At 39.2% G+C, this 13,474-nt stretch overlaps 1 protein-coding gene across 4 annotated transcripts in view; it reads right to left on the bottom strand.

Moving 5' to 3' along the window:
- PIGN (phosphatidylinositol glycan anchor biosynthesis class N) overlaps window positions 1–13,474 on the bottom strand; it is a 110,197-nt gene that overhangs the window by 31,481 nt on the left and 65,242 nt on the right. For all 4 annotated transcript variants that reach the window (XM_075728168.1, XM_075728164.1, XM_075728165.1 and 1 more), the window contains 6 exons: window positions 12,378–12,560; window positions 8,923–9,059; window positions 6,800–6,899; window positions 6,579–6,671; window positions 5,026–5,117; window positions 412–523 (listed from right to left, as the gene is read on the bottom strand). In XM_075728168.1, coding sequence (XP_075584283.1) covers window positions 412–523; window positions 5,026–5,117; window positions 6,579–6,671; window positions 6,800–6,899; window positions 8,923–9,059; window positions 12,378–12,560 — 717 coding nt within the window. The remainder of the gene's footprint in view (window positions 1–411; window positions 524–5,025; window positions 5,118–6,578; window positions 6,672–6,799; window positions 6,900–8,922; window positions 9,060–12,377; window positions 12,561–13,474) is intronic.

Genomic DNA, 13,474 nt, shown 5'->3' with positions numbered 1-13,474 from the left:
CTCACCTTGTTATTCAACAGCCAGAAACTGGAAAGAACCCCCTGAACCAGCATGCCTGTCCTTAGTGTGCATGTGCAATTCCTGCAGAGGTCACCGGAAGTTACATACACAGACTGAAGGCAGGACAAACTCTCAAACTCTCCGAGCAGAGCATCAAAACGTGTATGCACATCTATGTATCAATACATATGCACCATATGAGCTTTTGGGAACACAGCATTATGATATTTAAAAATGCATGTTACCATGAGCACATGGTCCTCTTGAAATAGCCAAGAGGAAAGCTCCTAGGAACAATCATTTTCTTCTTGAAAATTGTGGCCTCGGTAGGAACACATTCTTAGAAAATATGTAACAATCTGCACATAAAAACCCTCTAACATTTAGAATTACTGAAAAGTAGCAACTGACCTGATAAAAATGTACTTTCAGATCTTCATTACTTCTGTACTTATTTTTCCTTTTACAAAGAGATGCCAATGAGAAGCAAGAGAACAAGACAGTCAGCCAGCCAGTTGCTATTCTGTAAAAACAAACAAAACAACAATAAAGTCCCAGGAAATATCCGAAAAAGGTTGAGGAAATTTTCATAGAAGTGTTCTTCACTAAGATGAAATAATTCATTACAGTATCAAGACTTAATACGTTAAGGAAACATCAACATCCAGCTTTAGAAAAATAAAATCCAATCCAGAATCGTGTGGTTTTGTTTGGTTTGGTGTTTTTGGTTTTGTGGGTTTTTTGGTTTTTTTTTTTTTGGTTTGGGTTTTTTTTTTTTGTAGTGGTTGGTTGTTTTGGTTTTGGGTTTTTTTTTTCTTTTTTTTTTTCGGGGGGTGTTTGTGGTTTTTGGGTTGGTGGCTTTTTTTTTGTTCGGTTTTGCTGGTTTGTTTTTTGTTTTTTTTTTTTTTAATACAAGGTTAATCCAGAAATACAGTTACGCTCTTTTCATGGCAGTGGCAAAAAAATCTCCATTTTAGCCACATGTCTGACCTGTCACCCATTATTTTTAGACACTTTCAATTACTTCCAAATAATATTTTGAACAAAACAGTAACAGTGATCGGTGATCTAAAGTTAGTGGTTTCAAGGTTTGTCAGGTTTGTCATCTAACAGGGTAATTACACCACCATTACCATCAAATGCACAGCTTTGTCTAAATGCAACAGCAAGACTAATAGGAAGATTGTCACCCATCATGTAAACACAGGGAAAAAGTACTATTTGGCATTATTGAGTGAATCTGCTAATTATGACACTGTTCCAAAGTAACAGACATGATTCACTAAAAGATCAATACTAGCATCACCTCCAATTGTCTCCCTTCAGCTGTCAAGCAAGCAGAGGAACTGTAAAGGCAGCCAAAGTTTTTGCATTATTTCTCTGTCATGCTACAACCCTGATATGGAAGTAGTCAAACCACACAATCCTCGCTTCCACTTGTCCCTTGGCATCTCCACTGAGAGACTACTGACAAAAATGTCCATTTGTCACCGCTCCACTCGTGTTTTCTCAGGCATAACACAAAAATGTACAAATACTTCATATTCAGTAAAATCAGGCTATGTAGGTGTATCTCAGTAGCAATTTTCAAGTAATGATCTAACCAATACAGAAACACAGTTGCAGGCTACTCACTCACAGAATGGAGGTTGGAAGGTAACTAACTCTGAAGACCAGTCTTCAACTCCCTACTCAAAGCAGTGCCAACTACAGCAGGCTGCTCAAGGCCATGTGTAGCTGGGTGTTGAAAACTTCCACTGATGGAGACTCCATAACTTCTCTGGGGAACCTATTCCAGTGCTTGACCTCCCTCAATGTAAAACAAACTTTTTTCTTACATTTAAATGGAGTTTCCTGTATCTGAATTTTTGCCCATTTCTTGTCTCTTCACTGAACACAGAGAAGAATCTCTCTGCTTTCTTTACTCTTCTCCCCCAGACAGGTATTTATATACATTGATAAGATCCTCCTGAGTCTTCTTGTCTCCAGAATAACCAGTTCCAGCTCTCTCAATCTATCCTCCAGGATAAGCGGTCCCAGCTCTTGCTCACTCTCCTGTGACAGATGCTCTGATCCCTTACTCATCTTAACGGTCATTCTGTGGACCTGGTCCTGTATGTCCATATCTCTCTTTCTGAACAGCCCAGAACTGGATACAGCACTTTCAGATGCATCTCATCAGGACTGAGCGGAGAGGAATAACCACCTTCCTCATCATCATCCTGGTGATGCCAAGGCTACCACTGGCCTTTCTGCAAGGGGCACAGTGCTGGCTCATGGTCAAACCAGTTGGTCCCAGCCTGTCCTGGTGCATGGAAATTATTTCTGCTCAGGTGCAGGACTTTGCACTTCCCTTTTTTGAACTTCATGGCTTCCTGTCTGCCCATTTCTCCACCTTGCTGAGGTCCCTTTGAAGGGCAGCATGTCCATCTGCTGCACCAACCACTTCTCCCAGTTTTGTATCACCTACAAATTTGTTGAGGGTGCATTCTGTCCTATCATCTAGGTCAGTAATGAATATGTTAAAACAGTATTGGCCCCAGTACCAACCCTGCTGTACACCACTAGTGACTGGCCTCCAGCTGGACTTTGTGCCACTCATTACAATCCTTTGAACTTGACAGTTAAACCTGTTTCCAGTCCACCTCACTGTCCACTGATCTAGCCTGTACATCATCAGTTTGTACCAAAATCCTTGCTGAAGTCAAAATAAACAATATTCACTGCTCTCCGCTGGCTCACTGAGGCAGCCTTCTCATCTTAGAAGGCTACCAGGTTGGTCAAGCATAATTTCTCCTTCATAAATTCATGCTGACTACTCCCAATTACCTTCTTGTCCTTCATATGTTTAGAAATGGTTTGCTTCCAGGACTGGTTGCTCAAGGACCTTTCCAGGGATTGAGGTGAGGCTGACTGGCCTGTAGTCCCCTGGATCCTCTGTCTTGCTCTTCCTGAAGACAGCAGTGACAACATCTGCTTTCTTCCAGTCCACAGGAACCTCTGCCACCAGCTGTTGCCACAACTCTTCACAGATTATCACAGTGACATTGGCCAGCTCCCTCAGCTCTCTTGGGTGTATCCCATCAGGGCCGAGACTTGTGCATGTTCAATTTGTTTAAGTGGTCCCTAACCTGACCCTCTTCCACTAAGGTTATGTCTTCCTTGCTCCAGACTTTCCCACAGGTCTCAGCAGTCTGAAGGCTCGGGTTCCTGATGGCCAGTCTTGCTAGTAAAGATGGAGACTAACGAAGGCCTTGGCCTTTTCCATGTCCTTTATCACCAGGTCTCCGTCCCAACCAGCAGCAGGGCCACATTTTCCCTAGTCTTCCTTTTGCTGCTGTATGCTGTCTTGTTGCACTTTACATCCCACACCAGACTCAACTCCAGGAGAGCTTTGGCTTTCCTAACCTATCCTGCATATTCAGACCGTGTCTGTATGTTCCTCCTGGGTCATCTGACCCTGCTTTCAACTCCTGTATGCTTCCTCCTGAGTTGAGTCAGGAGCTGCCTGTTTGTACCATACAAGTTTTATTAAGGTACTGAAGAAGCCCTGACCTGACATACAGTGGTCAAGAACAGATTTAACAAATGCACCTATTTCTCACTGGCACTCTAATTTCTCCCTCCTGTATCTTCTCTCCCAGCATCTCCTTATCTTCAATATCCTGAAGTGTTACATATATCATATATTTTTAATTGTTGCTTCAAGCCTTTTCAGATTCAAAACTCCCTTGACAAGATTCAGACAGGCGCAAAGTGTTTCAGAGACATGATGCTTCATTAGAAGAATAAATAGGAAGATGTACAGCCTGGGTAAGGTGAATGTAAAGAAGTGTCAGGGAGGAAGATCTGAAGGTAATTTAATTCCATTTTGATTTCTAAGCTGCGCTCAAATGTTTTAAAGAATAAAAAAAACCCTCAGTTTGGACTACCAGAAATACATGTGCATATACAGCTGCGAGGTTGCAATACAGACAAAGCAAATCTATCCTGAATATTTCTAATGTGCCCAAGCATCAAGACTAAGAACGGTTTTCAATAGATAGATTTAAATCACAGTGAAAAATATCAAGGCAGAATTTCAATAATTTTGGAAATATCTGGGCTCATAATTCTACCTGCAATCATATATTACTGCTCAAATCCCATATTTTACTGAGGATCAGGCACCCTCACTCTGATGGGGCACAGTATCTTCTGCCAGACAGCAGAAGGAGTGGTTGCAGTCTAGGTCAATTCAAGTCTTGCTCTTCAATAACTACCATGATACCACAAGCCTAATGCCTTCAGGCCAACCACCTGGATTGCATCCAGACATGAGAGAATGCTTGTATGATGAAAGAGTACCTCACAAGAGGAGAGGGACAGACAATAAAGATTTACTAGAAAAAAAAAATTCAAATCAACAACTGTAGAAAATCAGACAAGCAACACCAGAAAGGGAAATGCAGAACAGAGAAGCAGAAATGGAAAAAGAAGAGACAAAGGAGACACCAAGGAAGAAGAGAGCTCTGCCTATCCTATTTGTTCTATTTCCCTGAATATCTCATTAGGTATAGAGTGCTATTCAAAGACAGATTATTCAATATTAGATGGAGGAATTCAGAAAGATGCTGTCAAAGTGAATTGCTTTTGAATAAATGTTCTTATTAAATAAATGCTCTTATTAACATACGTCAGTGCTATTTACCATGTTTGCACCCCAGTGAAGCTCCTCCTTTAATGATTACCTTTATTTTCATGTAAAATTTACAAATTTCTGTATTGTGAGAAATGTTTCACTCAACAAGAAATTACAGAATAATGCAAAGAGCAAATGCTGTGGCAAAAGAATTAAAAGTCTATTCTCATTCACATTAGTGAATAACTGAGGTCTCTATAATCATGTAATTTAAATTCTGAATTTCAATACCTGTCTCAGCCAGCTTTCAGTAATACAATTCCTAATGTATATCAAAAGTCAGCCTAAATTTTGAATATCAAAGAGGGAAATAAAAAGTTTAAAGAACAACATGAGATTCTTACACCAGAGGAATGTTTGGTTCTCTTCCTACAACAGGCATTAAGGGAAATATTGCCAGGAGCACACACAGAAGAGTCCAGATCAATGCTGTTGTCTAAAAGAAGAAAAACAAATGGGATTTTTTTGAGGTCATGTGGACAGACAATTTTCTAATCAGAAAAAAATATATCAGTGAACTACTAACTGGTACTAGCCTCTCCCACAGGCAAAACACTCCTGCATCTATCAAGAGTAAAACTAACTGAAAAAAGGGCACAGGGTCATTGGTATTACAGCAATTCCATTTAATACAGAAAATAATCTCATTTACACAGATGTCAAAATCCTATCAAAAACAATGTGAGTTAAAGCTAAGCTTATACTTAAAAGCACTTTCTCAGAGTGTGGCCTTCACACACATTGCAGTTGCCAGAAAGCTGATGAGTAACCTTATGGAAGACAGGAATAAAACTAATCTCATCGGAAGTTTGCACCTATTCTCTAGCAATATGGTAACATTTTCCACTCTTTGAATCTGAATGCCACTTCATTTAACCACCATAATCGCTTAAGTAGTTCTCTAAACTCTTTGCCAGGATTAAAAAAAACCAAACCAAACAAACAAACAAAAAACAACAACAACAACAAAAACCCCAAACCCAAAACAAAACCCGAACTATCCCAGATATTTTACTCTAAATAAAGACATTAAGAGCTATATCACTTAAAGTTTTCAAGCTCAAGTCAGATTCAAGTTCCTGAAAGGAAATTTTCAGTGCTACAAAACATCTTCTGTGTATACCTAGCTTTAAGACAATTTACTTGTTTACTCAAATTCAATTAAAATAATTGTAAATAAACAAATACAAGCCTCCATCTTGACAGTTCTTGCAGAGCAAGACTTAGCAATTTGACTCCAATATTTTTGTTTTAATTAAAACATTCATGTTACCCCAAAACTCTAGGTTTTAGGTATCCTGTGAAGTAAGAGATGTCTGAATAAACTAACGGAAGAAACGTCTCTTATATTAAAGATTGTGACACTTTGCACCCATATCTACAGAAGTGAAGTTTCTTCCCAGGAAAAACAGTACAGAAAGCTGCCTCTGAGGAATGAAGGTTGCCAGCTGATTGCTGACAATAATGAATTGGCAAGCATTTTTCAGTTATCATCAAATTTTTTTTCAATAAACGATCGTATTACTTAAACAGTAGCACTTTCACCAATCATGCACATCAACACTTTTGTCACTGACAATTTGATAAATTATGTCCATTTCATATGATTTTAAGTCAAGTATTTTTTAGTTATCATCAGCAACGGAAAACTGATAGCTAACTCATAGCTACCCTGAAATTCTTAAGCAGTCTTACTACTTATCTGGTATAAGAGATCTATCCAGATCATATTAAACTGCCTTGCCTTTCTACATGCTGGTCATGACAGAGATCAGAATAAGAGCATAACTGAACAAGAATCTAAAGCAGCGTTCCAAAGAGACCAGTCTGAACATCCTAAGATGCAATCAGCTGTTAGCCATTTAAAATGCTCTTTTTAAGCAAAGCAATACAGTACCTTTGCCTGAACCCACAGCTGTGTGATCACTGGCCAGCCAGCAAAGACAAGAAGACCAACAGTAAGTGTAGAGCGGTAGAAAAAGCTGAAGACCTAATAAAAAAAAAAAAAATCCAACAGAAGACTGAAAAACAAGCACATCAGTAAAATGTACAATTCCTCAAAGAGGTAGAATGTTAACAATGAGATACCCTGCTGATACATACAGATAAAATACTTACTAGTATTTCAATTCCCAGTGTACAAACCAAGAGGAATCCTACAGACTGACCGATATGAAGTGACAAGAGATTTGCAGCAAGGTCTTGAATAACAGGAAGTCTGTTCAAAATGATGGAACAAGACAGTCATTATTTTTAAAAAACACAAATAATATAGGATTTTAACTTTGAAGGGTCAGGAGGGGGTCAGAGCACAAGAGATGTTTCAGGTATTGCTGATCCTGCCTGCTGTTTAGAAACAGAGTGGGTGGTGCCTTGAAGCTCCTTCTGCCCAGTTTTACTTGATACAGAATCTACAATAAAACCCACCAGCTTTTTTCCCCTCCCATTTCTGGCACACTAGTATTTGGACAAGCTTCAGATTATTTTTTATTCAAATTAGCCCTGAGTTTATGAATATTTTTGGTTATGCTGTGCTTAATGACCACCACAACTGATAAAACATTCATAGAATCATAGAATTGTTTAGGCTGGAAAAGACCTTTAAGATCATCGAGTCCAACCGTAAACTTAACACTGCCAAGTCCACCACTAAACCACGTCCCTAAGCACCACATCTACACATCTTTTAAATACCTCCAGGGGTGGTGACTCAACCACTCCCCTGGGCAGCCTGTTCCAATGCTTGACTACCCTTTCTGTGAAGAAATTTTTCCTCATATCCAATCTAAACTCCCCTGACACAGCTTGAGGCCATTTCTTCTCCTATCACTTGCTACTTAGGAGAAACAACAGACACCCACCTCACTACAACCTCCTTTCAGGTAGCTGTAGAGAGCGATAAGGTGTCCCCTCAGCCTCCTCTTCTCTAGGCTAAACAACCCCAGTTCCCTCAGCCGCCTCTCACAAGACCTGTGCTCCAGACCCTTCACCAGCCTTGTTGCCCTTCTTTGGACATGCTCCAGCAACTCAATGTCTTTCCTGTAGTGAGGGGCCCAAAACTGTACACAGTATTCCAGGTGTGGCCTCACCAGTGCCGAGTACAGGGGGACAATCACTTCCCTGCTCCTGCGGGCCACACTATTCCTGACACAAGCCAGGATGCTGTTGGCCGCCTTGGCCACCTGGGCACACTGCTGGCGCATGTTCAGCCGGCTGTCAACCAACACCCCCAGGTCCTTTTTGGCCCTGCAGCTTTCCAGTCACTCTTCCCCAAGCCTGTAGCGTTGCATGGGGTTCTTGTGACCGAAGTGCAGGACCCGGCACTTGGCCTTGTTAAACCTCATACAGTTGGCCTCGGCCCATCAGTCCAGCCTGTCCAGGTCCCTCTGCAGGGCCATCCTACCCTCCAGCAGATTGACGCTCCCACCCAACTTGGTGTCATCTGCAATCTTACTGAGGGTGCACTCAATCCCCTCATCCAGATCATCGATAAAGATATTAAACAGAACTGGCCCCAGTACTGAGCCCTGGGGAATACCACTTGTGACCAGCCACTTCAGAGAGAGACAAAAAAAAACCAGTTAGCTTTTCCAGCGTTTTATGACACAGCTCATTATCTAACTGCAGTTGGTCTCATTTTCTCCAAATAATACCAAGTGGGTATCTACAGAATTGCCAGTAGATTAGGTAAGTAACAGAAATCAGAAGGTAACAAGTATTTTTTGATTTGGAGTAAAAGGAGACCCAAACAAGACAAGTTTGTTTTAATATCAGAGCACAATCCTCAACGTGACTAGCACATGTTCTCCAAACGCAGCTGGAGTTCAGCATACTTGACAGTTTGTGGGATCAGACTGTTTTCAAAATGACTGAAGAAAAGGAACAACCTGTCCCATTTTACAAAAGAAGTCAGCTGCTACAGGTACTTGTCCAAGATTTTAGCACCGTTTTGCTACAGTTACAAGAGTACCAAAAACATTTTGTCTTGGGAAGACATCAATTTATTTTTACTAAAAGATATCTTCTAGAATTGGCAGCTGTATCAGTTTGGAAACTACTCTATATGTCAAGTGAAACATAAACAAGTCCTCTTGAATGTCTCAGGAAGCATTTCAGGAAGTTTAATAAAATTATATCTACCTTTCTCTCCCAAACTTACAGGAAAAAATTAATTGTCAATGGAAAGGAAGCACAGACCTGGCTTTATAAAACATTCTTCATAAAATGTATTCTTTACTTACTCTCTCACAACTGAATACCATACTGGTACTGGCAAGAGACAGTATATGTAGTATGTCCAAGGACATGTTTGAATCAACAGGAAAAAAGCTATTATCATTCCAACAAAGGCAAAACCGTAGAAGAGAACAGTAGATTCCTGAAAAACAAATGGTTGGACAAACATTCCTGAAACAGCAATAAAGTGTTTTAAACTACACACTGTTTTCCATTTGTTAGTTACACAGTAAAAGTAAATGTTATTTTAACACAGCCACTCAAGCTGCCTTGTGTCTATGAACACAACTCTGGATGCTGTTTCCAGCGAGATAAAAAAAAAAAAAAAAACCAACCCCAAACCAACATTAGGATTTGAAGATCTAATTCTAAATATGTCTCTGCATAAGGTCCTGCAGTAAAATCTGCACAGGCAAGGCATACTTGTACAATCTGGAAGCCCAATGTATGCAATGTTCTTTATGTTCAATGGATACTTGAAATCAGAAGTCAGAATGCTAATGGTCTGGGAAAAAAGAACTCTCTTAAATTTAGATTCTAAAACCAGACTTGGAGCATAACCTTTTGAGTTCAAGTTCATAGCATTATGGTCAAAATGTTTAATGAAAATTCCATTAGCACATTTCCTCCTCCTGCTTGAGACATTTGTGAGAGAACTAATTAAATTAAAATAGAAAGCATTAACTCCTACTGGAAAAAAACCCAACTCTTCAGGATCTAGGGACAACTACTGAAGGAGGCTTGCAATCAACCTTCCACAGGGAAGACAGCCTTATTCAAAAAGCCTACAATTTCAAAATACAAAAAAGGACTAGAGTTGCATGGCACTAAAACATTCCTAGTATAGCTAGAACTATTACACAATCTTAACCTACAATGCCAGCTTTGGGCTTTTCAAAAGGAAAAAAAAAAAGTTTATGAGATTAGAACATTCTCCCTACCATTTGCTCGAAAAAGCACATTCTCAGATTGAGAGAGCTGTGTGGAGGAATATCAAAGAGAGAAAGTAGAGAAATTTTTTAAATGGGTAATCTCAGACAGGTAGGACAGTCCTCAATGATTAGGTAGCAGCAATCTCCTGTTTGTCCAAAGAGAAGCATTTAAACAGTCACTCAGCATCTGCCTTTTACCTGGTCATTGAACTACTCTTCCTTATTTAGGGACATTCAGATATCAGGAGAATTACTGGTAAGGGAAGATTATGTACAAGTTTTAAATAAAAAAAAAATTCTCTTTATGTGTTGCAACTTGACATAGCAAAGGTAGCTTTAGTGACTGAGCAGTCTTCAGTCATTACCTACACAATACACTAAAGACACTGTTTTCTTCTACACTAGTGCCAGTTTCTTTGAATGAATTATGTAGACAGATACATGACTATGTTAAATATGCTGAGAAGAAAAGACATTCAATTAGCAGTTCACATAGACAAGTTAGCATTTTTTCTGGTCCCCCCCTGCCCTGTAACTGACATACAACTGCCTTGATCTGAACTGACAGCAAATGCAAGTTCTAAATTATTTTTAAGATAGAATTTCTGCTAAGATATGCCATTAAAGTAAGAAAAAATGTCATATAGAAAGCTGACCTAATGTAATTTTATTAGCTTTAAATTTCACATTTACTGACATATAGACAGAATGAATATGTATAGATATGACATGCACACAATTTATCACTGAATCAGTAAACACATACAATCAATATTTTATTCTATATAGATACATAAATATTAGAGTCATGCATTGAAAATGGAAACCAGATCTGCATTTTTTGTGGATGTTTAAGAATAGATTAAAAGGTTAGGCTTCTAGCTAAGCAAAAGAACACACTACTCTAAAAGAAAAGTTTTTTCAGTTACAGCATAAGAAGCCAAAAACTTTTAAAGATGATATAAACAGGATACGCAGTTTCATTATTCAGAGGCTCCTTTCAGATTTTATAAGGCTGTGCTTTGCAGAAGACTATTTGTCAATGGTAGATTAGTTTCTCAGCAAAATTCTTTAAGTAGTTCCAATATTAGCTATAAACCAAATAACTTCCATATATGAAGCATTAGCCTCATACTGTGATTCCCTAAGTATTTAGGAATACTAAAAAAGGGTTCTACAGAAAAGAGCCTCATACTAAAACTAGGGAGAGAACAATTCTATAGACAAAGAACCAAGAAATCTATTTTTTTTTCTACCAGTGTAACTAGCATAACATTTGTTCTCAACAAGTAAAATCAATATACCAAATATAAATCTGATGTAAACTAAAAATGTGAAGTTTTTGCTTAATGTAGTTATTAATATGCCCAATACTCAGTCTATTTATTGTAATTATTTTGTTCATATCTAACATAACATGAGTCTTGGATTATTTCTTCTCAGTCACTTGATGAAAGAAAACCTAAATCATGCAGTACAGCACTTACGAATATTTTCCATTTCAATTTTGTTTGATCATTTTCATTAAAGGCCAAGACTATCTCATTTCAGCCAGTAGTAAAAACCTCAAGACAGCATGATAAGAATTTTCTCAGAGTAATATACTGAAGGCAGTAAAGATGCTAAGTGAGTGCTCATTCTCATTTACATTACCAAATGAAACAATTCCTTTTATTCTGAAACAAATTCTTGAAGTTTGGGAGATTCCCCTCCCCCCCTCCTAGGCTTTCATTCTTCTCTAATGAAATGCTAGCCTTTTGTCTGTTCACATTTTTTTAGGTTTTTTTTTCCTGATGAATGACTGAAAGTAAATAATTTCTTAGAATTTTGTACTTTGTGAAAAATCAAACCATAATAATCTTGTCAAAAAGAGCTTCCTTCATCTTTGATGTCTTCTGCTGCACACTTACAAGTCACAAAGAGCAAGAGAGCAAGCTGATCTGTGAAACCACATTTCACCTCTCTACTAAAACAGGTTATACATTTTAAAAGCATCATGACTGGACTGCACAGCTTCTGAAAACTGATTTCACATTGCCAAAGAGGACAGGAATAAAATAATTTACATGCTATTATTTTTTTTTTTTTGACCTTACAGTAAAGAACAAAAATCAAAATGGAAGCCTGAAGTCTGTATTATTCCAGACAAGTATTATTACAAAGTGCTGACTTTATTACAATTAATGCTGAAAATTGACTTCTGGCTAAAGAGAGACCCTCTAACAATTTTAAATCACTATATTTGGTTACACTTGCATTAACATCTAGTAAAATGCACAGCTGTAGGAAAGAAGAAACTGAGAAAGCACAGTATTGCATACTCAGATTTACACGGCTTAGGAATGGACCAAACAGTAACACTATGCAGGAATACAGTAGCTAGAAAACTCCACAGCTTGCCAGTTTCCACATGTAGTCAAAAGAAGTGGAAGGTGTGCAATTTGGTGTCTCACACAGAGAGACAGAGCACACATATAATGCTGAAAACTGATAGAAAAAAGAAAAATCATTGCATGTTTCTGACCTACCTTATTATTAGTCTGGACAGTCTTGGTCAAATTGGTGTGGGTCTTGATAATCACCAAAATCACGTAAGTCGTCCAGCCCACAAAACTCATTGCAATACTTAGACCCAGGAATAATCTATCATAAGTATGGTAATAAGACAAGCCTTCCAAAGCAACGTTAATCAGGGTTTTGCACAGAGATACCTAGAGGCAGACAAAACAGATAAGCAACGGTTTAGAATAGTGTAAGCTCTATTCCCAAATTGACCTAACTGACAGCAACTGGAGCTCAAGCAGCTCCACCACTCTGGGCACGTGTGTCCTCTCTGTGCTTAGGTATAGTGTTCTGGCCAGCACCAACTGCTGGAGTACACACTGCTTTGGACTCCTGTTGGACATAAAATCAACCATCATTTGGGTCCTTTGCCATTCCTCCTGGCCATGACAGCGGTCAGATGGTGAAAGCTACACACAGAGCACACCTCAAACACCACCTACTACCAAGCATGCCACTTGTTTTTCCCATGAGCATTTGTCCATATATATATTCCACTCTAAGTGACCCCCAAGGAAAACCAGTCATGCGTTTCTGAAGGCACATTTACATAGGAGGAGGATTATGGATGTAGCTGAAACATGGTCACTCTCCACAGCCTGAAATACCCGCTCCCTGGGGTCTGATGTCCTCCGCTCCAGTAGTACCTGATACCCCCAGTGCTTTGCCTAAGCACCAGAGGCGAATTCAGAGACTGAACTGGAGCCCCGGTTTCATTCACAAAGCAGATGCTTGGGGCTCTCAGGATCCAAATCATTTGGACACAAGAAGGGTTATACCCAGCCTAATGAAAGGTCCCCTTACTCAGTACCTCCACTGGAGAGACACCATGATAAAGACAGTGGGTTTTCCCCACTGTGAGTGTCATTCCTTACACAGAGCTGTGCTGACCCCTGTGATTTACCCAAAGATAGGAAGCCCAGCTGTGTAATTTGTGGTCACAGAGCATTCTCTGGTGATTAAAAGATCTGTAATGAAGAGTATAATAACAAGTTGAGCATACATGACGATGCTTCCTTATACGTTCAGGTATCCAGTTGGGACTTAACGGCAACAATCAACA

Source organism: Pelecanus crispus, chromosome 2 (genome assembly GCF_030463565.1).
Source record: "Pelecanus crispus isolate bPelCri1 chromosome 2, bPelCri1.pri, whole genome shotgun sequence".
NCBI lineage: Eukaryota > Metazoa > Chordata > Aves > Pelecaniformes > Pelecanidae > Pelecanus > Pelecanus crispus.
The sequence above is the reverse complement of the archived record's forward strand: the minus strand, read 5'-3'. Positions and strand labels throughout refer to the sequence as shown.